We start from the raw sequence: 27,376 nt of genomic DNA, 5'->3' as shown, positions 1-27,376 counted from the left end.
ACTTCCGCTCAGGCTGACAGATGAGAAGCACCTCTTCTGAGTTTTGTTCAGCATTTGTTCCCCGTATATATGTTACGTTTCTGGGGTAGAGCAAAGACTCAAGTGCAGACACTGGAGACAAGGTGAAGTTGAAAGCAAGGTATTTTACTGCTCACCACAAAGTAATGAACTTAAAGCGACTCCAACATCAAGTTGTTCTGCTCCGCCATATTGACGGCCGTCCCAAAGCTCTTATTTAGCTCGGAGGAGCGAGGATCAAGGAGAGAGGAGAGAGGAGGGATCTCCGAGGAGCCATGAGCGAGGACCCACGAGAACAGGCTTCCAGGAAGTGTTTTAACAGCGGACACGCCCCCTCTTTGTTCATCAGTGATGTGATTGGACGCTGCAGCCGATCGGACTGAACAGACGGATCGCAGATTAAACTCAAGTTTATATTTGATATGTTTTCTGATTCAGTATCTGGTTTATAAATATATCTTCATTGTAGTCTGAACAACAAAAGGACCACAAACAACTTTCTTCATTTATTAGAAAGATTTGTCTTTTCATGATCTGATATTTCCCGCTAATAGCGCAGTGGCTAACGCTAGTTAGCTTGTCAGTTACGAACGTCACGAAACTTAACTGATCACTTTTTAACACACGTGATGTTATAAGCTCTCTTACTTTGCATTAGTATCGGTGACATTCTATGACAATATAATTCAAACTACAAGAAACAAAAACTATTTTTTTTGTATACGGTCATAAGAGATTCTAGACATTTCTCCTAAAAGGAGAAAAAGGATTGCAGTTTGCTAAAAGCATTTAATTTACGTCGATGTGAACATATAAATAGAACAGGAGGAGAAATAGTGTTTCCTTTATATAGCCCACCTAACGAACGTTGTTGTATTTTTCTGTTCGTTAATGTCTCTTAATGACTGTTTGTAATGTTTTAATGAATGTTCTTAAATGTTCTTAAATCTCCTTTTCTTCTGCATTATGTTTTGATGCTGTTAATGGTTTTATGTGAAGCACTTTGAATTGCCTTGTTGTTAATAAACGTGCCTCACAGGAAGACGTGGGAAGCGAGTTCTGCCCAATCAGAGCCGACAACAGCTCGCGTCACCCAATCTCCGCCGCCATGACGCTCAGCGGCGGTGAGTGAAGGCTGAAGGCTGGAGAGCAACACATCCGCGTCGAGGAGGAGCGACGCCGGAGCTTCGTGGAGTATCAGTCCCGGGGCGTCCCGGGCAGCCGCCATGGTGCAGACGTGCTCAGCATACGGCTGTAAGAACCGCTACCATAAAGACAAAGACATTTCATTCCACAAGTAAGTTCGTGTAAACAGCGCGTGTGTGCTAGTTAGCGTTAGCCGTCCAGAAGTGATGGTGAGGACCACGTCCCCACCGGTCACCACTCTGCCGACTGTAGCTCTCTGCTCGTCGGTTAGTACCTCTGGAGAGAGACCGTCTGTGAGTCGGTAGACTTTACTGGTGAAACTGTGTCTCTGACAATTCATCAAACACCATTTTACTTTGATAAACTGAGACACAAACAACTGTCTTTCAGCCACGAGACCGCTGACTGTCCCCCAAATGAGACCAGAAGTCTACGTTGATTTAGTTAAACCGTACTTCTGTAGTTAATGTAACCTAACTTAAGTACTTTTGCTTTTTAAACCTAACTTCATTACTTCACGATCTTTTCCTAAGCCTAACCTAAGTATGTGTGCTGCCTAAACCTAACCGAGCTGTTTCCTGTGAAGCCGGACGTTTATTTTGAAAGGAGCGTATGCACGTGACAAGCGTGAATGAACACGTGTTGGTGGATTTCATAGGAAAACAAACTAAAACATGTATGTTGGAGTGTAATCCGATTAAAAGACGAAAAGAAGGAAGTGACAGTATTGTGATCATCACTGTTCAGTAGTGTTCAGTAATAAGTATTGTGATCATCACTGTTCAGTAGTGTTCAGTAATAAGTATTGTGATCATCACTGTTCAGTAGTGTTCAGTAATAAGTATTGTGATCATCACTGTTCAGTAGTGTTCAGTAATAAGTATTGTGATCATCACTGTTCACTAGTGTTCAGTAATAAGTATTGTGATCATCACTGTTCAGTAGTGTTCAGTAATAAGTATTGTGATCATCACTGTTCACTAGTGTTCAGTAATAAGTATTGTGATCATCACTGTTCAGTAGTAGTGATGCACAGTAGGGTGTGTAAAGAGGTTAACAGGCTGTAGCCTTGAGAAACAACATGAATAAGTTCAGATATTCTCAGTTGCTTTAGATCAGCCTCTTTATCCGTTGTCACAGTCAGCAGCAGCAACAGGGCAACTTTAAGTTTTAGACAACCTCTTATTCACATCAGCAATAAAATCACTGACAGCCAACGTCTTTGTACCACACTTGATGTTTTTTCCGCTTCATCTTCGTTAACCCCGATCTTAACGAATACTACAGAAGGAACACATCTTGATGTTTCTCCCGTTGCCAGGTTTCCTCTGGCACGCCCAGATGTTAGTGCTAAATGGGTGGCGGCGATGAGGAGGAACAACTTCAAGCCAACGAAGTACAGTAACATCTGCTCCCAGCACTTCACCAGAGACTGCTTCAAGAGGGAGTGCAACAACCGAGTGCTGAAGGAGAACGCCGTGCCGTCGCTCTTCACCTTCAACCTCAGCATCAAGGTGATGCATGTAAAGCATGTATGCAAACACAGAGGACAGAGGTGTTGACTTACAGTGTACACTTCACCTTCACACACACACACACACACACACACACACACACACACACACACACACACACACACACACACACACATTTAAATATATTAGGGGTGCAATGGATCACAAACCTCACGGTGTGAAGGCATACACGGCCAGCCCAGCTCTAAACAAAGGACACAAAAAAACGCTCCGGTTGTCAGGATTTCCACTTCTGTTCTGTTTCAAAATAAGAGCATGCTGTCATCAAAGAGACAACTCTGAAGAAAAAAGAACAAATAACATCCTTCAGTTGTGATTCGATTCGATTAACTTCATGTTATCCTCTTGATTTGTTCAGAAAGCAGCATCAGAACTTCTGTGTGCTTATTGTCTGACAGGCGGAGTCCCTGGAGAATCCCTTCCCCTCAGAAATCCACTTCCCTCTGCCTCTGACCTCTGACCCGGTGGTGGAGGAGGAGGAGGAGGAGCCGGGGAGTAGCCCGCCCGAAATCCGGTGCGACACGGTGGCAGTCTCCTGCGACCACAACTACACAACGGAGGATTCTGCTCGGCAGAAGAAGCGCATGGAGCAGCTCGAGGAGCAGTTGGGAAGTGTGAGGAAGAAGCTGAAGACGACGCAGCAGAAGTGTCGGCGGCAGGAGAGAGAGCTAAAGAGACTGAAGGCGGCGTGTGAGACGCCAAGGACCGGCCGCCAGCTGCCAGCCGCTCTCGCAGAGGGATATGTGATCTTACCGAAACACGTCTACTACTCGCTCAAAGGCATTAAGTGACGCGTGACGGAGATAGGAGAGATGAGTGGTCAAAGTGAGCGGCAGATAAAGATCTGCTGTAGGTTCAGTCTCACGCGTCTCAGCAGCCAGGCGGACTGTTGAAGAGCTGCTGAGCAAGGCAGCAAAGCCCCGAGCTGAGAGCTGAAGGACCACCGTGTTCTGGAATACAAATGCATGATGTGGAAGACTTGAGTCTGATTTGGTGGATGCAACAAACTCCTTGCATATTTAGTTTTTCTTCTGTTTGGGCTGCGGTGAAATGACTTTACTTAATCTCGCTTTAAAGAAGACTTATTACACAGACTCTTATTTTCTGTTAATTTATAACGTTACGATGTCTGATGTTCATATTAAATGTGCCCAAAGTGACAAACAATGATGTAAAAGTATTTCCTACTTTGGTCAGTTCTTGTTCATCCACTCCTGCGAAGTACAAGGAGGCGCCCGACTCCTAGTCCACTCCACTTCTCAGAGGACTCTTGTTTCAACGCTCCGCTATGGAGCCAGATTTACAGCTAAGCATATATGCTAACAGACGGGCTGTTGGATCTGACAAGTCAGCGCAAACTGTAAGTTGCTGAGGACACCACCAACTTCACCCAACGCCTACAGCAAGGTAAAACATATCTGTTATACTTTGTGATCCCAATAAATATCAAAATGTATTTACTATTGTGATGCACGGACGTTGTTATGAGTATGTTTTATTAGTGTTATAAGATGTGATTATTCTTTCAGAGCCTTCAGAACCGGCAGTGGGACGTTTCCTCTGAAGGTCCCAAACTCCTTCCTCTCCTCCTGCTGTAAGTGCTTTGAATGATCTGTAAAAACAAGACAACAGGCTGTCAGACACGCCACCACAGAAGAAGAACACTGTACTCTGGAGAGGCTCCTGTGTTCTGGGAAGCTATGCTAAACTAGCTTAGCAGGAAAACTAAGAGCAGCACACACGCTGCAGCGTTTGACTTCAATTCAATTTATTTTTGTTTAGCCCAAAATCACATATCACACATTTGCCTCAGAGGGCTAACGAGCACTGATGCTGCTTTCAGACACATCCAGGACTTTTTCTGCTAATCAGGTAAAACCAGGGGTGGATTCTTTAACAGAGACACTGAACACGTTCACCTGTGCAGGTGGATGGACTGTGAGGACCATGACTATGATCTTTATCCAGTGTCTCATTGAGTCTAAATCAAGAGGCCGACTGTATGTACTTATCTTTTTATATTTAGTTCGTTTGGATTCTCAGTAATGTAACCGAACAACTTCTTCATGAGGAAAAGATATAGGAGTGATATTTCTGGCCAGCAGGTGGAGGTACAGAGCTGTATGTCAGAGAACAGTGGGTTTGTACCAGTGTCTCTCTCTTGATCCCTGATCACACAAAGTGAACATGGTGAGTTGAAAGTCTGCCCCGAATAATAATAATTTTTTGTAGAATTAATTCAATAATTTGTCATTTTGTGTCCCTGTTTCATGCATCACTTTGTGACCTCTGAAATCCATCACAGGAATCTTTGAGGGGTTCAAAGAGGGTTTGTTTTAAACTAAAGTAGTGTGGCTGCAGCCTACCTTCACATCTTTAGCTCCTCTACTGGTAAGACTCTAAAGTATCATCAGGATGTTGTTCATTCACACAGCCTCCCCGAGGCGCACTGTCAAGGTCGTCCCGTCTGACCTGTTGCTCTCCTCAGGCTGCAGTCTGCTCTGATTCAACAACACCTGCTGACCTTTGCTGCTGCTGCTCCACCAGCAACCAGATGTGTTACAAACTATATTCACATGGAGAGAAGAACATGCAGCTAGACAGAATATCTTGTTGTTATTGTATACATTTAGATGTTAGTTTAAATTTCTACTTTTGTTCTATTCTATTTCTAGAGAGCAAATATTGAATTTTGGGGGAATGTTTCTGAAGTGATGGACAACATGGAGTGTTTTGTAAACGTCCTGCAGCCTTAATGAATAGCTGGAATAAGGTCAAACGTTATCTCTGAATCTCAACATATGGATATAAAATGACTTCATGAAACAAAAAGCTGATTTAATGAAACCATGCAAAACACTTGATTGATATTTGCATGCTGCTGCTTTCCAAAAACAATGTTCCTCCTTTACTCCTTTTTAAAATAGAAAGATTATTAGAAAAATCTTGGATCATATTTTTCTAATATTCTTTTAAATAAACTGAAGTTGCCAGACGTGCATAGCTATATGGGTATATGCCAAATACACACTGTGTTAAATGTTGCACATGAATATTATATTGGATTCAAATATATCCAAGCTGTTGTTCATGTTTAATGTTTACTGTGTTCATGCTGTCAGACAGGAACGTGTTTAAGACCACTAAAGGGTACATTTAGAGGAACACGAGGGTCTCAGACTCTGAGTCTCTTCTTCTTTCAGATCATGTTCTGCTGCTCTTGTGAGTTTGCTGCTGATGAATATGTTCATCCTCTGACCCAGATAGAAACTACACAGCTTTACTTCTTATTCTCTTCAGTCTGGAATCACAGCGTTCAGCCTGGAGCCACGAGCCGAGGGTTTGAAGTAAATTGAGGTTAGCAGGACAAACAGGATGATAATGATGATGATAAATAAATGTAAACACTGTCATACATCTAAAACCTGCCCTGCAGCGTTTATCAGATCTATAATAATATCTAATCTCTCTGCCAATAATTCTCTGTTTCCTCAGAAATGCCTCGGGGAGGAGAGGCGCGCTGCAACAAGCCGAGCTGAGCAGAGCAGAGCCGAGCCGAGCCGAGCCGAGCCGAGCAGAGCAGAGCGCCGTCCCAGAGAGAAGAGGACCAGAGGAGGGAGAGGAGAGTGGAACGCTGGTGAGGCTGCAGATGTGCTGCAGAGCAAAGCATCTGCCTGAGGAAAACAAAACCAGATGTGAAAGAATAGGATGATGATACAGAATGGGACTATTCGTCTTTCTCTCTACCTCCGTCTCTCCACTTGTAAACGTTGTAAATGGAGTGTATAGTCGGTGTTCCAGTGTTGGTGTGTCGACCTACACACACAGGATTTTAGCCTCAGTTCAGACTCGCTGCATTGAAGCCGCTCCGGCCAGATAATGACATCATCACGGCTGCCGCAATTGGTCGGGACGCTTGGTTATGCGCATAAGTCGTGCTCCTCTGAATTTTGCTGTGCACGCAATCACGTGACTGTCATGAATAGTTTACTGATGGAAACACTGTGGAGGACAGTGTCTCAGACTAGGAAGGTGTCCTCTGGCTGTAGGTCTCCTCTTCTAGAACATGTAGTGTCTCCACAACCCTGACATCAGGAACGAGGAGCTGAACTTGGTATTCAAACTCAGAGTAGACGACTTTGATTATGTTATTTTGTGGAAATGAAAGTGTTTCTACAGAAAACCAAGAACATGAAGGGAGTGAAAGTGGATTATTACTTTGCTCTTCCTCTGTTTCAGGTGTGGTAGAGAGGAACACTAAGCAGAGCGGCTCTAATAAAACAGCTGCTAAGGGAAAGAAAAGTGAAGCATAGATAGATCGATAGATAGATAGATAGATAGATAGATAGATAGATAGATAGATAGATAGATAGATATTCAATAATTCACATTAGTAGACATTACTCCACCATATCCTTACATAGCCAATTGATGTTTGCTGCGATATCAATGATCTGAACGTTGTATATTGCTCCTTTTAATGTAAATATATATGAACAAAAATAAAATAATAAATAATTCATGTGTTTGTGTGTGTCACCCTAAGCCTTGTGGCTAGTAATAATCTGAAGGTACAGACAGTGTAACAAATCAACACTGAATATGTATGTCGACACACACACACACACACACACACACACACACACACACATCTGTGTCAGTCAGTCGTTTGTTTGGGATTTGTCAACTTTAATTCTGGAACATTAATCTGCTACAGGAGAAGCTGCACAAACTAAAGTAAAGGTGATGAAACGTCAACATTAAAGCTGCGAGCAGCATCGATCGGACCCTCTCTTCTTCACACACGTCAAGGGTTCTGGCAGGACTCTGGACCGGCCATGCATTTCTGTGACCGTCATACTCTGGATGGTCAGAACAGCAGCCTTTTTTACGTGTACCGTTTCCATTAATATCGCAGCAGGCTAACTCGTGTGAAGTAATGCAGGACGACCAAGCGAACGGTGGACTGACACCGAGCATGGAGAGGGTCTTTAGTGTACCGTGTCCACTGCCTTGCTGTTGGAGAGGACTTGAGGACTTGCTACATGATGGCATCAATAAAATACAAATAAATGGAAAATGCTCACTTAATGTGGACGTTAGGCCAAAATGGAGTTCTCAGAATGAGTGTGACACGCTCTACAGCCCCACTGATGGGTGTTGTCACCATAACTACAACAACCACCATTTTATTTTTACCAAGTCTAAGGAGCAGAACAAACAGCTCTCTGTCTGTTCTACTCCTACTCTATTTCTACGGTTGTGTCTCAGTCTCTCTGGAGCTTTATTGGTGTGTCTCGTTGATCTGACCTAATTAATGGTGATGAGCAGCTATTTGTTTTTCGGCTTTTGGCCTGAAGTTTTTTTTATAATTTTCAACCTTGACTGACTAATTAGTCAGTTTAGTGGGCTGAGCTGCTCCGTTATGACCTTTGATGTCCAGAATGAACCACATGAGCATGAAAACAGTAAAATATGACAATATGAGAGACAAAAATGTATAAACAATATCAGATTTATGCACAAAGGAATACAATAACATGAAAGAAACAAACAAACAGTGTGTTATGACTCTGAATGCTGGATTCGTCCTGTAAAGAACTGAAAGCTGCTGTTGATTCTGATTCTGACCTCCAGTTTGAAAATAAAATATGTGAGACGTTTTTATTTTTAGACGAGCTGTGACCACGACTCTGGAAATTAGTTTATGGCTCCGTGAACGTGCACCCCCAACACAACACACACACACACACACACACACACACACACACGCACACGCACACGCACACGCACACGCACACGCACACACACACACACACAGAGTCAGCCCTGCACCGCTGGCCTTCTCCTGAACGTGGCTCTGATCACATCTGATCAGTTTCCGCTCAGCTTGCTCTCTCACAGTGTGAACACAAAGAGGCAGCAGCATAAATTTCCCGTTCCTTGTTTTTCTCTGTAATTCCATGCAGCAGAGCAGCTGCAGGGCCTTTTCCTCCAACATGCGTCTGTCTGACTGTCTGACCACGCTGCCCAGCTAAGCTGCTTCCATGATCAGCGTCAAGAGTGAAGCTCAAGCCAACCTACACTCCACTGATATGATTAGAGCTGCATTAAAACCACACAATGAGAAGTTTCAACCATAAAGTAAATACAAATAAATGATTCGACATTAAAGACAAGTTAGCCACTAAAGGCTTGTTTTGCCCTTGGACTTTGATTGTTAGCAACCACACCTGACAGACTTTAAACACTCTCGTTTTTATTCTTTACACAACTACTTCTGTCACTTTTGTGTGCTACATTTTTACCATTTTGGACAATTATTGCTCCTCATCTTCTCTGTGACGCCTGGCTTTTTACCCGCTTTTCCTCCAGACACGGCTGGACGACACGTCATACAAACTAGTCCACTTCAGGCATATCCTGAACCATCTGATGGGAGATAAGATTCTAATAACATTATATATTATTAGAATGTGATATATTTGAGTGCGACCCGACCCCGGATAAGCGGAGGAAAATGGACGGATGGATATTTGATTATAAAAACATTTTACAAAAACATTTTACAACTAAGTGCACAATTCCCTGATGTTGCATTCACACTAGTGTTTTCCATTTATAGTAGTGTTTTACATTCAGAATGTCTATTCATATGATGATGTGTGCATCATTTTACCACAACATTCTGAGAAGACTTAGCATTGTGTTGAATGGAGTCATTCTGCAGGATGTTTGTGGACTTGTGACTTTTGTGTATTTTGTGTTTTTTGTATTTGAGTGGAGTTCTGAGAATCTGAGGCACGCTTTCAGAAAATGTCTGTAAACAATTGAGATAAACTGTAAAAGTAGAAGTTTAAAGTTTGTCAGTGATATTAACACTTAGATCATTTTGAGTAAAAGTACAAAACTATTATCAGCTAAATGTACTCACAGACATTAGTTTGTCAGAACATCATTATAGTACTACACCATTATTATTGATGCATTAACATGTGAAGCATCAACATGTAAAGTATTAACATAGTATAGCTTGTCGAAAAAAGTGGAAAACAATCATAGTATAGGATGTCAAAAAAAGGAAAAAACAGTCATAGTATAGCATGTCGAAAAAAGTCCAAAAACAATCAAAGTATATTATGTCGAAAAAAGTGAAAACAGTCATAGTATAGCATGTCGAAAACAGTCATAGTATAGCATGTCGAAAACAGTAATAGTATAGCATGTCAAAAAAAGTGAAAAACAGTCATAGTATAGCCTGTCGAAAACAGTCATAGTATAGCATGTCGAAAACAGTCATAGTATAGCATGTTGAAAAACGTGAAAAACAGTCATAGTATAGCATGTCGAAAAAAGTGAAAAACAGTCATAGTATAGCCTGTCGAAAACAGTCATAGTATAGCATGTCGAAAAACGTGAAAAACAGTCATAGTATAGCGTGTCGAAAAAAATTCAATATCTATATGATGTAAAAACTCAGTATCAATACACAGTAGACAAAGCCACAGGAGCAATTTTGGAATTAAGTTTCTTGCTCAAGGACACATTGACATGAGATTAGTTGAGCAGGAACCAGGTATCCAACCACCAACCCTCTAATTGAAAGGCCGTCCTGCTCTCCACTTAACCACGGTCACCAGTTGAGAACCACCGGCATAGTATGTCTAAAAACAGTCATAGTATAGCATGTCGAAAAATTAAAAAAACAGTCATAGTATAGCATGTCGAAAAAAGTGAAAAACAGTCATAGTATAGCATGTCGAAAAAAGTGAAAAACAGTCATAGTATAGCATGTCAAAAACAGTCATAGTATAGCATGTCGAAAAAAGTCAAAAAACAGTCATAGTATAGCATGATGAAAATAGTCATAGTATAGCCTGTCGAAAAAAGTGAAAAACGGTCATAGTATAGCATGTCAAAAAAAGTGAAAAACAGTCATAGTATAGCATGTCGAAAAAAGTGAAAAACAGTCATAGTATAGCATGTCAAAAAAAGTGAAAAACAGTCATAGTATAGCAGGTCGAAAAAAGTCAAAAAACAGTCATAGTATAGCATGTCAAAAAAGTGAAAAACAGTCATAGTATAGCATGTCGAAAACAGCCATAGTATAGCATGTCGAAAAAAGTGAAAAACAGTCATAGTATAGCATGTCGAAAAAAGTGAAAAACAGTCATAGTATAGCATGTCAAAAAAAGTGAAAAACAGTCATAGTATAGCATGTCGAAAACAGTCATAGTATAGTATGTCGAAAACAGCCATAGTATAGCATGTCGAAAAAAGTGAAAAACAGTCATAGTATAGCATGTCGAAAAAAGTGAAAAACAGTCATAGTATAGCATGTCGAAAACAGCCATAGTATAGCATGTCGAAAAAAGTGAAAAACAGTCATAGTATAGCATGTCGAAAACAGCCATAGTATAGCATGTCGAAAAAAGTGAAAAACAGTCATAGTATAGCATGTCGAAAACAGTCATAGTATAGCATGTCGAAAAAAGTGAAAAACAGTCATAGTATAGCATGTCAAAAACAGTTATAGTATAGCATGTCGAAAAAAGTGAAAAACAGTCATAGTATAGCATGTCGAAAAAAGTCAAAAAACAGTCATACTGTAGCATGATGAAAACAGTCATAGTACAGCATGTCGAAAAAAATTCAATATCTATATGATGCAAAAACTCAGTATCGATACACAGTAGGCAAAGCCACAGGAGCAATTTTGGAGTTAAGTTCCTTGCTCAAGGACACATTGACATGAGATTAGTTGTGCAGGAGCCGGGTATCAAACCACCTACCCTCTGATTGAAAGGCTGCCCTGCTCTCCACTTAACCACGGTCACCAGTTGAGATCCACCGGCATAGTATGTCTAAAAACAGTCATAGTATAGCATGTCGAAAAATTTAAAAAACAATCATAGTATAGCATGTCAAAAACAGTTATAGTATAGCATGTCGAAAAAAGTGAAAAAAGTCATAGTATAGCATGTCGAAAACAGTCATAGTATAGTGTGTCGAAAAAAGTGAAAAACAGTCATAGTATAGCATGTCGAAAAAAGTGAAAAACAGTCAAAGTATAGCATGTCAAAAAAAGTGAAAAACAGTCATAGTATAGCATGTCAAATACAGTCATAGTATAGCATGTCAAAAAAAGTCAAAAAACAGTCATAGTATAGCATGATGAAAACAGTCATAGTATAGCATGTCGAAAAATTTTAAAAGCAGTCATAGTATAGCATGTCGAAAAAAGTGAAAAACGGTCATAGTATAGTATGTCAAAAACAGTCTTAGTATAGCATGTCGAAAAAAGTGAAAAAACGTCATAGTATAGTATGTCGAAAAAAGTGAAAAACAGTCATAGTATAGCCTGTCATAAACAGTCATAGTATAGCATGTCGAAAAAAGTGAAAAACAGTGATAGTATAGCATGTCGAAAAAAGTGAAAAACAGTCATAGTATAGCATGTCGAAAAATTTAAAAAACAGTCATAGTATAGCATGTCGAAAAAAGTGAAAAACGGTCATAGAAAAGCATGTTGAAAAAAATTAAATATCTATATGATGCAAAAACTCAGTATCTATACACAATAAGCAAAGCCACAGGAGCAATTTTGGATTTAAGTTTCTTGCTGAAGGACACATTGACATGAGATTAGTTGAGCAGGAGCCGGGTATCGAACCACCTACCCTCTGATTGAAAGGCGGCCCTGCTCTCCACTTAACCACGGTCACCAAGTGAGAACCAGTGGCATAGTATGTCTAAAAACAGTCATAGTATAGCATGTCGAAAAATAAAAAAAACAGTCACAGTATAGTATGTCGAAAAAAGTGAAAAACAGTCATAGTATAGCATGTCGAAAAAAGTGAAAAACAGTCATAGTATAGCATGTCGAAAAATTTAAAAAACAGTCATAGTATAGCATGTCAAAAAAAGTGAAAAACAGTCATAGTATAGCATGTCAAAAACAGTCATAGTATAGCATGTCGAAAACAGCCATAGTATAGCATGTCGAAAAAAGTGAAAAACAGTCATAGTATAGCATGTCGAAAAAAGTGAAAAACAGTCATAGTATAGCATGTCGAAAACAGCCATAGTATAGCATGTCGAAAAAAGTGAAAAACAGTCATAGTATAGCATGTCGAAAACAGTCATAGTATAGCATGTCGAAAAAAGTGAAAAACAGTCAGAGTATAGCATGTCAAAAACAGTCATAGTATAGCATGTCAAAAACAGTTATAGTATAGCATGTCGAAAAAAGTGAAAAACAGTCATAGTATAGCATGTCGAAAAAAGTCAAAAAACAGTCATACTGTAGCATGATGAAAACAGTCATAGTACAGCATGTCGAAAAAAATTCAATATCTATATGATGCAAAAACTCAGTATCGATACACAGTAGGCAAAGCCACAGGAGCAATTTTGGAGTTAAGTTTCTTGCTCAAGGACACATTGACATGAGATTAGTTGAGCAGGAGCCGGGTATCAAACCACCTACCCTCTGATTGAAAGGCTGCCCTGCTCTCCACTTAACCACGGTCACCAGTTGAGATCCACCGGCATAGTATGTCTAAAAACAGTCATAGTATAGCATGTCGAAAAATTTAAAAAACAATCATAGTATAGCATGTCAAAAACAGTTATAGTATAGCATGTCGAAAAAAGTGAAAAAAGTCATAGTATAGCATGTCAAAAAAAGGAAAAAACAGTCATAGTATAGCATGTCAAAAACAGTCATAGTATAGCATGTCGAAAAAAGTGAAAAAGAGTCATAGTATAGCATGTCGAAAACAGTCATAGTATAGTGTGTCGAAAAAAGTGAAAAACAGTCATAGTATAGCATGTCGAAAAAAGTGAAAAACAGTCAAAGTATAGCATGTCAAAAAAAGTGAAAAACAGTCATAGTATAGCATGTCAAAAACAGTCATAGTATAGCATGTCAAAAAAAGTCAAAAAACAGTCATAGTATAGCATGATGAAAACAGTCATAGTATAGCATGTCGAAAAATTTTAAAAGCAGTCATAGTATAGCATGTCGAAAAAAGTGAAAAACGGTCATAGTATAGTATGTCAAAAACAGTCTTAGTATAGCATGTCGAAAAAAGTGAAAAAACGTCATAGTATAGTATGTCGAAAAAAGTGAAAAACAGTCATAGTATAGCCTGTCATAAACAGTCATAGTATAGCATGTCGAAAAAAGTGAAAAACAGTGATAGTATAGCATGTCGAAAAAAGTGAAAAACAGTGATAGTATAGCATGTCGAAAAAAGTGAAAAACAGTCATAGTATAGCATGTCGAAAAATTTAAAAAACAGTCATAGTATAGCATGTCGAAAAAAGTGAAAAACGGTCATAGAAAAGCATGTTGAAAAAAATTAAATATCTATATGATGCAAAAACTCAGTATCTATACACAATAAGCAAAGCCACAGGAGCAATTTTGGATTTAAGTTTCTTGCTGAAGGACACATTGACATGAGATTAGTTGAGCAGGAGCCGGGTATCGAACCACCTACCCTCTGATTGAAAGGCTGCCCTGCTCTCCACTTAACCACGGTCACCAAGTGAGAACCAGTGGCATAGTATGTCTAAAAACAGTCACAGTATAGTGTGTCGAAAAAAGTGAAAAACAGTCATAGTATAGCATGTCGAAAAAAGTGAAAAACAGTCAAAGTATAGCATGTCAAAAAAAGTGAAAAACAGTCATAGTATAGCATGTCAAAAACAGTCATAGTATAGCATGTCAAAAAAAGTCAAAAAACAGTCATAGTATAGCATGATGAAAACAGTCATAGTATAGCATGTCGAAAAATTTTAAAAGCAGTCATAGTATAGCATGTCGAAAAAAGTGAAAAACGGTCATAGTATAGTATGTCAAAAACAGTCTTAGTATAGCATGTCGAAAAAAGTGAAAAAACGTCATAGTATAGTATGTCGAAAAAAGTGAAAAACAGTCATAGTATAGCCTGTCATAAACAGTCATAGTATAGCATGTCGAAAAAAGTGAAAAACAGTGATAGTATAGCATGTCGAAAAAAGTGAAAAACAGTCATAGTATAGCATGTCGAAAAATTTAAAAAACAGTCATAGTATAGCATGTCGAAAAAAGTGAAAAACGGTCATAGAAAAGCATGTTGAAAAAAGTGAAAAACAGTCAGAGTATAGCATGTCAAAAACAGTCATAGTATAGCATGTCGAAAAAAGTGAAAAACAGTCATAGTATAGCATGTCGAAAGCAGTCATAGTATAGCATGTCGAAAACAGTCATAGTAAAGTTTGTCGAAAAAAGTGAAAAACAGTCATAGTATAGCATGTCGAAAAAAGTGAAAAAAAGTCATAGTATAGCATGTCAAAAACAGTCATAGTATAGCATGTCGAAAAAAGTGAAAAACAGTGATAGTATAGCATGTCGAAAAAAGTGAAAAACAGTCATAGAATAGCATGTCGAAAACAGTCATAGTATAGCATGTCGAAAACAGTCATAGTATAGCATGTCGAAAAACGTGAAAAACAGTCATAGTATAGCGTGTCGAAAAAAATTCAATATCTATATGATGTAAAAACTCAGTATCAATACACAGTAGACAAAGCCACAGGAGCAATTTTGGAATTAAGTTTCTTGCTCAAGGACACATTGACATGAGATTAGTTGAGCAGGAGCCAGGTATCCAACCACCAACCCTCTAATTGAAAGGCCGTCCTGCTCTCCACTTAACCACGGTCACCAGTTGAGAACCACCGGCATAGTATGTCTAAAAACAGTCATAGTATAGCATGTCGAAAAATTAAAAAAACAGTCATAGTATAGCATGTCGAAAAAAGTGAAAAACAGTCATAGTATAGCATGTCAAAAACAGTCATAGTATAGCATGTCGAAAAAAGTCAAAAAACAGTCATAGTATAGCATGATGAAAATAGTCATAGTATAGCCTGTCGAAAAAAGTGAAAAACGGTCATAGCATAGCAGGTCGAAAAAAGTGAAAAACAGTCATAGTATAGCATGTCGAAAAAAGTGAAAAACAGTCATAGTATAGCATGTCAAAAAAAGTGAAAAACAGTCATAGTATAGCAGGTCGAAAAAAGTCAAAAAACAGTCATAGTATAGCATGTCAAAAAAGTGAAAAACAGTCATAGTATAGCATGTCGAAAAAAGTGAAAAACAGTCATAGTATAGCATGTCAAAAAAAGTGAAAAAACAGTCATAGTATAGCATGTCGAAAAAAGTGAAAAACAGTCATAGTATAGCATGTCGAAAAAAGTGAAAAACAGTCATAGTATAGCATGTCGAAAAAAGTGAAAAACAGTCATAGTATAGCATGTCGAAAACAGCCATAGTATAGCATGTCGAAAAAAGTCAAAAAACAGTCATAGTATAGCATGATGAAAATAGTCATAGTATAGCCTGTCGAAAAAAGTGAAAAACGGTCATAGCATAGCAGGTCGAAAAAAGTGAAAAACAGTCATAGTATAGCATGTCGAAAAAAGTGAAAAACAGTCATAGTATAGCATGTCAAAAAAAGTGAAAAACAGTCATAGTATAGCAGGTCGAAAAAAGTCAAAAAACAGTCATAGTATAGCATGTCAAAAAAGTGAAAAACAGTCATAGTATAGCATGTCGAAAAAAGTGAAAAACAGTCATAGTATAGCATGTCAAAAAAAGTGAAAAAACAGTCATAGTATAGCATGTCGAAAAAAGTGAAAAACAGTCATAGTATAGCATGTCAAAAACAGTTATAGTATAGCATGTCGAAAAAAGTGAAAAACAGTCATAGTATAGCATGTCGAAAAAAGTCAAAAAACAGTCATACTGTAGCATGATGAAAACAGTCATAGTACAGCATGTCGAAAAAAATTCAATATCTATATGATGCAAAAACTCAGTATCGATACACAGTAGGCAAAGCCACAGGAGCAATTTTGGAGTTAAGTTTCTTGCTCAAGGACACATTGACATGAGATTAGTTGAGCAGGAGCCGGGTATCAAACCACCTACCCTCTGATTGAAAGGCTGCCCTGCTCTCCACTTAACCACGGTCAGCAGTTGAGAACCACCGGCATAGTTTGTCTAAAAACAGTCATAGTATAGCATGTCGAAAAATTAAAAAAACAATCATAGTATAGCATGTCAAAAACAGTTATAGTATAGCATGTCGAAAAAAGTGAAAAAAGTCATAGTATAGCATGTCAAAAAAAGGAAAAAACAGTCATAGTATAGCATGTCGAAAAAAGTGAAAAAGAGTCATAGTATAGCATGTCGAAAACAGTCATAGTATAGTGTGTCGAAAAAAGTGAAAAACAGTCATAGTATAGCATGTCGAAAAAAGTGAAAAACAGTCAAAGTATAGCATGTCAAAAAAAGTGAAAAACAGTCATAGTATAGCATGTCAAAAACAGTCATAGTATAGCATGTCAAAAAAAGTCAAAAAACAGTCATAGTATAGCATGATGAAAACAGTCATAGTATAGCATGTCGAAAAATTTTAAAAGCAGTCATAGTATAGCATGTCGAAAAAAGTGAAAAACGGTCATAGTATAGTATGTCAAAAACAGTCTTAGTATAGCATGTCGAAAAAAGTGAAAAAACGTCATAGTATAGTATGTCGAAAAAAGTGAAAAACAGTCATAGTATAGCCTGTCATAAACAGTCATAGTATAGCATGTCGAAAAAAGTGAAAAACAGTGATAGTATAGCATGTCGAAAAAAGTGAAAAACAGTCATAGTATAGCATGTCGAAAAATTTAAAAAACAGTCATAGTATAGCATGTCGAAAAAAGTGAAAAACGGTCATAGAAAAGCATGTTGAAAAAAATTAAATATCTATATGATGCAAAAACTCAGTATCTATACACAATAAGCAAAGCCACAGGAGCAATTTTGGATTTAAGTTTCTTGCTGAAGGACACATTGACATGAGATTAGTTGAGCAGGAGCCGGGTATCGAACCACCTACCCTCTGATTGAAAGGCGGCCCTGCTCTCCACTTAACCACGGTCACCAAGTGAGAACCAGTGGCATAGTATGTCTAAAAACAGTCATAGTATAGCATGTCGAAAAATAAAAAAAACAGTCACAGTATAGTATGTCGAAAAAAGTGAAAAACAGTCATAGTATAGCATGTCGAAAAAAGTGAAAAACAGTCATAGTATAGCATGTCGAAAAATTAAAAAAACAATCATAGTATAGCATGTCAAAAACAGTTATAGTATAGCATGTCGAAAAAAGTGAAAAAAGTCATAGTATAGCATGTCAAAAAAAGGAAAAAACAGTCATAGTATAGCATGTCAAAAACAGTCATAGTATAGCATGTCGAAAAAAGTGAAAAAGAGTCATAGTATAGCATGTCGAAAACAGTCATAGTATAGTGTGTCGAAAAAAGTGAAAAACAGTCATAGTATAGCATGTCGAAAAAAGTGAAAAACAGTCAAAGTATAGCATGTCAAAAAAAGTGAAAAACAGTCATAGTATAGCATGTCAAAAACAGTCATAGTATAGCATGTCAAAAAAAGTCAAAAAACAGTCATAGTATAGCATGATGAAAACAGTCATAGTATAGCATGTCGAAAAATTTTAAAAGCAGTCATAGTATAGCATGTCGAAAAAAGTGAAAAACGGTCATAGTATAGTATGTCAAAAACAGTCTTAGTATAGCATGTCGAAAAAAGTGAAAAAACGTCATAGTATAGTATGTCGAAAAAAGTGAAAAACAGTCATAGTATAGCCTGTCATAAACAGTCATAGTATAGCATGTCGAAAAAAGTGAAAAACAGTGATAGTATAGCATGTCGAAAAAAGTGAAAAACAGTCATAGTATAGCATGTCGAAAAATTTAAAAAACAGTCATAGTATAGCATGTCGAAAAAAGTGAAAAACGGTCATAGAAAAGCATGTTGAAAAAAATTAAATATCTATATGATGCAAAAACTCAGTATCTATACACAATAAGCAAAGCCACAGGAGCAATTTTGGATTTAAGTTTCTTGCTGAAGGACACATTGACATGAGATTAGTTGAGCAGGAGCCGGGTATCGAACCACCTACCCTCTGATTGAAAGGCGGCCCTGCTCTCCACTTAACCACGGTCACCAAGTGAGAACCAGTGGCATAGTATGTCTAAAAACAGTCATAGTATAGCATGTCGAAAAATAAAAAAAACAGTCACAGTATAGTATGTCGAAAAAAGTGAAAAACAGTCATAGTATAGCATGTCGAAAAAAGTGAAAAACAGTCATAGTATAGCATGTCGAAAAATTTAAAAAACAGTCATAGTATAGCATGTCGAAAAAAGTGAAAAACAGTCATAGTATAGCATGTCGAAAAAAGTGAAAAACAGTCATAGTATAGCATGTCGAAAACAGTCATAGTATAGCATGTCGAAAAAAGTGAAAAACAGTCATAGTTTAGCATGTCAAAAAAAGTGAAAAACAGTCAGAGTATAGCATGTCAAAAACAGTCATAGTATAGCATGTCAAAAACAGTCATAGTATAGCATGTCGAAAAAAGTAAAAAAACAGTCATAGTATAGCATGATGAAAACAGTCATAGTATAGCATGTCGAAAAATTTTAAAAGCAGTCATAGTATAGCATGTCGAAAAAAGTGAAAAACGGTCATAGTATAGTATGTCAAAAACAGTCTTAGTATAGCATGTCGAAAAAAGTGAAAAAACGTCATAGTATAGTATGTCGAAAAAAGTGAAAAACAGTCATAGTATAGCCTGTCGAATAAAGTGAAAAACAGTCATAGTATAGCATGTCAAAAACAGTCATAGTATAGCATGTCGAAAAAAGTGAAAAACAGTGATAGTATAGCATGTCGAAAAAAGTGAAAAACAGTCATAGAATAGCATGTCGAAAACAGTCATAGTATAGCATGTCGAAAACAGTCATAGTATAGCATGTCGAAAAAAGTGAAAAACAGTCATAGTATAGCATGTAAAAAAAAAGTGAAAAAAAGTCATCGTATATCATGTAGCAGTTCGAACATTTTTAAAAACAGTCATAGTATAGCCTGTCGAAAAATGTGAAAAAAAGTCATAGCATAGTATGATGAAAACAGTCATAGTATAGCATGTCGAAAAATTTTAAAAGCAGTCATAGTATAGCATGTCGAAAAAAGTAAAAAACAGTCATAGTATAGCATATAAAAAAAAAAGTGAAAAAAGTCATCGTATATCATGTCGAAAAAAGTGAAAAACAGTCATAGTATAGCATGTCAAAAAAAGTGAAAAACAGTCATAGTATAGCAGTTCGAACATTTTTAAAAACAGTCATAGTATAGCCTGTCGAAAAATGTGAAAAAAAGTCATAGCATAGTATGATGAAAACAGTCATAGTATAGCATGTCGAAAAATTTTAAAAGCAGTCATAGTATAGCATGTCGAAAAAAGTGAAAAACGGTCATAGTATAGTATGTCAAACACAGTCTTAGTATAGCATGTCGAAAAAAGTGAAAAAACGTCATAGTATAGTATGTCGAAAAAAGTGAAAAACAGTCATAGTATAGCCTGTCGAATAAAGTGAAAAAAAGTCATAGTATAGCATGTCAAAAACAGTAAAAAACAGTGATAGTATAGCATGTCAAAAAAAGTGAAAAAAAGTCATAGCATAGTATGTCGAAAAAAGTGAAAAACAGTGATAGTATAGCATGTCGAAAAAAGTGAAAAACAGTCATAGAATAGCATGTCGAAAACAGTCATAGTATAGCCTTTCGAAAAAAGTGAAAAAAAGTCATAGTATAGTATGTCGAAAAAAGTGAAAAACAGTCATAGTATAGCATGTCGAAAAAAGTGAAAAAAGTCATAGCATAGTATGTTGAAAAAAGTGAAAAAAGTCATAGCATAGTATGTTGCAAAAAGTGAAAAACAGTCATAGTATAGTATGTCGAAAAAAGTGAAATACAGTCATAGTATAGCATGTCGAAAACAGTCATAGTATAGCCTTTCGAAAAAAGTGAAAAAAAGTCATAGTATAGTATGTCGAAAAAAGTGAAAAACAGTCATAGTATAGCATGTCGAAAACAGCCATAGTATAGCATGTCGAAAAAAGTGAAAAACAGTCATAGTATAGCATGTCGAAAAAAGTGAAAAACAGTCATAGTATAGCATGTCGAAAACAGTCATAGTATAGCATGTCGAAAAAAGTGAAAACAGTCATAGTATAGCATGTAAAAAAAAAAGTGAAAAAAAGTCATCGTATATCATGTCGAAAAAAGTCAAAAACAGTCATAGTATAGCATGTCGAAAACAGCCATAGTATAGCATGTCGAAAAAAGTGAAAAACAGTGATAGTATAGCATGTTGAAAAAAGTGAAAAAAGTCATAGTAGAGCATGTCAAAAAAACTAAAAAACAGTCATAGTATAGCATGTTGAAAAATTTTAAAAACAGTCATAGTATAGCCTGTCGAAAAAAGTGAAACACAGTCATCGTATAGCATGTCGAAAAAATTGAAAAACAGTCATAGTATAGCATGTCGAAAAAAGTGAAAAACAGTCATAGTATAGCATGTCGAAAACAGTTATAGTTTCGCATGTCGAAAACAGTCATAGTATAGCATGTCGAAAAAAGTGAAAAACAGTGATAGTATAGCATGTTGAAAAAAGTTAAAAACAGTCATAGTATAGCATGTCGAAAAAAGTGAAAAACAGTCATAGTATAGCATGTCGAAAACAGCCATAGTATAGCATGTCGAAAACAGTCATAGTATAGCATGTTGAAAAAAGTGAAAAACAGTCATAGTATAGCATGTCGAAAAAAGTGAAAAACAGTCATAGTATATCATGTCAAAAAAGTGAAAAACAGTCATAGTATATCATGTCAAAAAATTGAAAAAACAGTCATAGTATAGCATGTCAAAAACAGTCATAGTATAGCCTGTCAAAAAAAGTGAAAAACAGCCATAGTAGAGCATGTCAAAAAAAGTGAAAAACAGTCATAGTATAGCATGTCAAAAAAAGTGAAAAACAGTCATAGTATAGCATGTCGATAAAAGTGAAAAACAGTGATAGTATAGCATGTTGAAAAAAGTTAAAAAAAGTCATAGTAGAGCATGTCAAAAAAACTAAAAAACAGTCATAGTATAGCCTGTCGAAAAAAGTGAAAAACGGTCATAGTATAGCATGTCAAAAAAAGAGAAAAACAGTCATAGTATAGCATGTTATAAAGCATCAACATTTAAAGCATCAACATGTAAAGCATCAACATGTGAAGCATCAACATGTGAAGCATCAACTTGTGAAGCATCAACATGTAAAGCATCAACATGTAAAGCATCAACATTTTGAAGCGTCAACATGTAAAGCATCAACATGTGAAGCATCAACATGTGAAGCATCAACATGTGAAGCATTAACATGTAAAGCATTAACATGTGAAGCATCAACATGTAAAGCATCAACATGTGAAGCATCAACATGTGAAGCATCAACATGTGAAGCATCAACATGTGAAGCATCAACATGTAAACCATCAACATTTGAAGCATCAACATGTAAAGCATCAACATGTGAAGCATCAACATGTGAAGCATCAACATTTGAAGCATCAACATGTAAAGCATCAACATGTGAAGCATCAACATGTGAAGCATCAACATGTAAAGCATCAACATTTGAAGCATCAACATGTAAAGCATCAACATGTGAAGCATCAACATGTGAAGCATCAACATGTGAAGCATTAACATGTAAAGCATCAACATTTGAAGCATCAACATGTAAAGCATCAACATGTGAAGCATCAACATGTGAAGCATCAACATGTGAAGCATCAACATGTGAAGCATCAACATGTAAAGCATCAACATGTAAAGCATCAACATGTAAAGCATCAACATTTGAAGCATCAACATGTAAAGCATCAACATGTAATGTTAAAGCTGAGATGGAGCTCATTTTAAAAGTGTGTGGGGGTTAAATCTATAAAACAGTATCATGTCTGATGTACTAATCACATGTTTTCTTTGTAAAGTATTGATCTGAGCACACAACTCAATTTAAGAAGAAGTACCTCAAAATGGTACTTCAATGCTGTACTTGAGTAACTAGTTACATCCCACCACTAGCTGGTTGCTCCAGGGCTCCTCTGTGGTCCCATTGGTTCCACTCCTTCACTTTCCTTCTGTTTCCTCCTCACAAGAGTTTCCAGCTGGTGTTTGGCTCAGCTGCATGCATTTACATAGTGTCTGCAGATTGATCATGCTGGTTTGTATTTAACCTACTTAGGCAGAGAGTGAGCACGCTAAGCTGAGCCCCCTGCAGGATTTAACATTTCCAACTGTCAGGACGAATTAACCGGCACTAATACAACTTTCATCCCTCGCTGGGTTCCTTCAGTGGAGTGACTCACAGCTCTGTAGCACCGAGCAGGAGGATGCTGGAGCCTGTCTGATAGTGATTCTTTAAAACACCCATGTTGATTTGACTCTGATCTGCTCCCAGGGGCTTAATGAAGAAGAACAAGTATCAGGGTTTGATTTGTAACACAATCATTTAGGAAAAGATACTGTAGTTATCAACCTGACGTGTTTTTAATTACAGGATCCAGGGTGTAAAAGTATCTCAATTACAAATTACAATTACAAATTTGATGGCCACATTTTGGTTATTAAATCTGTCTGTAAGCAGACAACATCAACATTGTTTTACCTTGTTGGTTAAAAGTGCATGTCTTGTGTGTGCACGCTATTGTATCAACCTCTAGTGCTCACAACTTATTGTTATCTTGTGCACATTATTTATTTGATTTATGATTTATATATAAATCATCATAACATTTTGTGTCTTCATTTTGAAACAAGGTCAAATAAGGCAGAGTTTTGCAGTAGAATACAGAGATGATATTATATGCCCAGAGAATTGTTTTTCTTTGCTGTTTACATTCCTTATGATGCAAATTAAACTACAGGAATGTACTACTTTGTGTTTTTTGTGTTACAAATGGGCTCCAACTAAATTCCGTTGTGCATCCCTGTGTTGCATAATGACAATACATGATTATTTAGTTTTTGTTTTGTATTTGTGCATCTTTTATCAGAATCAAATGTCAGTATCATCAATCTGATTCTTCTCTTTTCTGTTATTTTGGGTTGGACTACTGGTTTTCTGTATTCTGGAGGAAGAGCGGCCAGAAGGTTAAAATCACGTTGTCTCCACAGGTCAGAGACGTGCAGCGGGGAAAACATTTGGATTCAAGTAAAAGAATCCAAGAATCCAGGGGAAAAAATCAGCTCCATGAATTATAGATGAGTGTGAAGAGGATTAATTATAGAGCAGTAAACCTGCATTCAGACCAACACTAATGCTGATGACAGAAACAGAAACCTCATATCTCAACACATTTGTTTATATTTCTTGCAGAGGTTTGATTTGTGTTTTTATCAGGTTGTCAAATTGACCTGGAGAGAAACGTTATACTCCTCTGTATGTTCCGTACATATTGAGAAATTGACAATAAAGCTGACTTTGACTTTTGACTTTGACTTTGACCTCACAGCCCAAAGTCCATTAGTAGCACATTATTTTACAGTTTTAGTGGTAGGGATATGAATATGACAAACATGAACTGTAATCCTCTGGTTCTAATGTGGAACCCTGAGAACTGTAGCTGAAGGGTTAGTGACAGGTGGGGAGTACAGGATCACAGGAAACACTGAGGTGGCAGCGTGGAGGAACAGACAGGGGAGTCCGTGAGGACAGTAAATCTGTGGAAACGCGTCTCTGACTCCCACAGCTGCGTCCTTTCCCCTCGGCTCTTCTACCTGCATATGAACAGCTGCACCTCCAGACACCAGTCCGTCACGCTGCTGAAGTTTGCGGATGACAGCACCCTCATTGGACTGATCTCTGGTGGGGATGAGTCCGCCTACAGGTGGGAGAGAACTCTAAAGACAGTGGAGATGGTTGTGGATTTCAGGAAGAACGCAGCCCACCCGCCCCTATCAACCCGGTCGCTGCTGTGGAGTCCTTCTGCTCCCTGGGCTCCATCATGAACCAGGACCTCAGGCGGGAGCTGAACATCAGCTCCATCCAGTGGAGGGCCGTCAGGGCCAGCTAAGCCTTCTCTGCTGGCCTAAACACGATCACAAAGTTATAGCTATTTATAATTTAAGAATTTTTCATAAATACACTACATGCATTCTAATTACTAAAGAGACATGAACACAACTGAGCATCAAATCAGGTTCATCTGAGCATTGTATTAAAGTGAATGAGGTTGTGTCTCTAACAACGTGTTTTTACAACTGAATTAGATCCAGAGTTAATGTCATAATGACCTGGAACAAACTGCCGGGCCACATACAGTATGTATATATATATTTATGTGTGTGTGTGTGTGTGTGTGTGTGTGTGTGTGTGTGTGTGTGTGTGTGTGTGTGTGTGCGCTTGTGCGTCTGCAGGCATCGCCCAGTGTAGCCGCGAGGAAACGGCAGCTGTCTGAATGCATCACCACACGGCTTGGACGAATACACACACACACACACACACACACACACACACACACTAACGCTTAAATACATTAAATCTCTAGGTACATATTCTATGAGTTCTGTCCAGCTCATCTGTCCGCAAAGTATCTTCACGATTGGCCCCAACTGTTCTGCGACCTTCAACATGAAGACCTCCGCTCGATGCCGCTTCTCCCCTGAAGGCAAGCGAGCACAGACCTGGTGAGCAGCGTGCGGCGTAGCTGCTAGCCAGGTCTGTGTGGAAAGACCCGAGACCGCGTCCACAGCAGGGATGAAGGCCGACCGGAGGAAGTAGCTAGAACTCTATCTTCTTCACCTCTTCACTTGTAGACTGCTTGGCATTGAAGAAAGTGAGTGAATCAAACTCACTACGTTTTCATTTTTAACAAGAAACTTCTAATGTTGACAAGTTGACAGAGTAGAACACGAGCCCAGAGCTCTGTTTGAACTTCTTTTCACATTCTGATATAATCCAGAGATCCTGTTGCAAGGAGCAGACAGACTTGCGTCGCAAAGGTATGAAACACATGAAATCATTCGTTGTAAAGCTTCAACTTCTAAGGAAACAATCTTGTGACAGCAATGCTGCTCACCAGACTCTGTAGGAAACACCAATATTTGAAGAGATGTGTGATCATGTGTAATGATATGAAGGTAGATTTAAAGATGGTACAGGAGGCAGTTGGAGATGGTCAAAAAGGTTGTAGTTGGAGCTTTTAGAAATGTAATGTGATAATACTCCGAAGTGTCCACCAGCAGCTCCAACAGTCTGAGTTCTACAAAGGTTTGAAAAAGTCCAGAATTGCCACCATGCCAATTAACTTCACACTTTACGAGACATTTGTGACATTTTCTCTGACAACACTAAACTAAAGCTATTTGAGGTCCAAGATGACTGAAGTCACCTCTATGATGTAGTGCAGACCTCCACTACAAGACCCAGCATCACTCTTACCATCTAGACTGATATTTACTGCTGTGTGAAGTTAACAGTGATGGAAACATCTGGATACATCTGCTGTGCAACAAGTGTACAGCACAAAGTGCTGAAAACACGATCATTAAGATGTTTTAAGTTAAAAGGCTAAGGCCAGAATTTAACACGTAATACTCTCAACACAGCGCTAACAGTGTTAACCTGAAGGGAACCGGAGGGTGGGTGTCACTCTTCAGCCATGACACCGTCGGTCAGGATGGTGTTGTCAGCTGTCACCACCGTGTGAGCGCTGAGCACAGAGAAGCTCTGATTACAACAGGGAACGCGACTTCACTCTCTGCCCAGGTAGCCGCTGCTCTGCTACTTCTTCAAAGAGCAAAGAGTTGTTCGCTGCTATAGTAATGCCTTGAATATTGAATGTAGCAGCTACAAGTGTGTGTTCCTGTCCTAACTGCTCAGAGTCACGTCCTCCAATAAGAAGACGAAGAAAAAGAACTGTGAGCGAGAGTCAGATTCTCACATTACTGACATTTAAATCAGGTACATCACACACACACACACACACACACACACACACACACACACACACACACACACACACAGAGTACATGGCGGTTCATGGTGACTCAGCGCGTCTGTGGGCGGAGCATCTGAGTCACCCTCAAACAACCACAGAGCCAATAATACATTCCTCCATCCGTGCACATCTCCATCATCCCTTCATCAGGTTCAAAACAACATTGATTATGAAAATGATGTTCTCGTCAGATCTATTCCGTTTGTTGGTCATTTTCCTCAGTAAACAAACAAATGTTTGGTTGCATAACACACTGAACTCATCTTTTCATTGTTATCATTTGTTCAAACAAATCCTCTCTGATCATGCACTAAGGTGAAAAGAGGGTAACACAACATTCACAAACTCAAGCTCTGACTGGTTGAATACATAATTTGTCCAGTTTATGAATATTTACAGATGTGTTTCACATGTCTTCTTTTCATTTTCTACCTCTGTTTTTGTTTCTAGTCAGCGTCGCCATAGCAACATCCAATCCAAACACCAAACAAAGACGCAGCATAAAACTTTCACTGAGTGTGCGTGTGTGTGTGTGTGTGTGTGTGTGTGTGTGTGCGCCTGTGTGTGCATGTGCGTGTGTGTGTGTGTGTGTGTGTGTGTGTGTGTGTGCGCGTGTGTGTGCATGTGCGTGTGCGTGCGTGTGCATGTGTGTGTGTGTGTGTGTGTGTGTGTGTGTGTGTGTGTGTGTGTGTGTGTGTGTGTGTGGTTAT

General features: G+C 38.2%; 1 protein-coding gene across 4 annotated transcripts; it reads left to right on the top strand.

The window, feature by feature from the left end:
- Positions 1 to 1,107: 1,107 nt before the first annotated feature.
- thap1 (THAP domain containing, apoptosis associated protein 1) lies at positions 1,108 to 7,190 on the top strand. 4 transcript variants are annotated; one of them, XM_068705759.1, is made up of 6 exons: positions 1,108 to 1,315; positions 2,486 to 2,678; positions 3,098 to 4,106; positions 4,229 to 4,293; positions 5,903 to 6,056; positions 6,195 to 7,190. In XM_068705759.1, exons 1-3 carry the CDS (start codon positions 1,245 to 1,247, stop codon positions 3,488 to 3,490), a joined length of 657 nt encoding a protein of 218 aa, XP_068561860.1. In that variant the 5' UTR covers positions 1,108 to 1,244; the 3' UTR covers positions 3,491 to 4,106; positions 4,229 to 4,293; positions 5,903 to 6,056; positions 6,195 to 7,190. The 4 variants fall into 4 exon arrangements, with proteins under 4 accessions (XP_068561860.1, XP_068561859.1, XP_068561862.1 ...); XM_068705758.1 differs by having other exon boundaries at positions 4,229 to 4,889; positions 5,005 to 6,056; XM_068705761.1 differs by lacking the exon at positions 5,903 to 6,056.
- Positions 7,191 to 27,376: the final 20,186 nt, after the last annotated feature.

Source organism: Cebidichthys violaceus, unplaced genomic scaffold (genome assembly GCF_023349555.1).
Source record: "Cebidichthys violaceus isolate CVI_PGR_0920_01 unplaced genomic scaffold, fCebVio1.0.p SCAF_12, whole genome shotgun sequence".
NCBI lineage: Eukaryota > Metazoa > Chordata > Actinopteri > Perciformes > Stichaeidae > Cebidichthys > Cebidichthys violaceus.
This window is presented reverse-complemented; position numbering and strand designations above follow the sequence as displayed.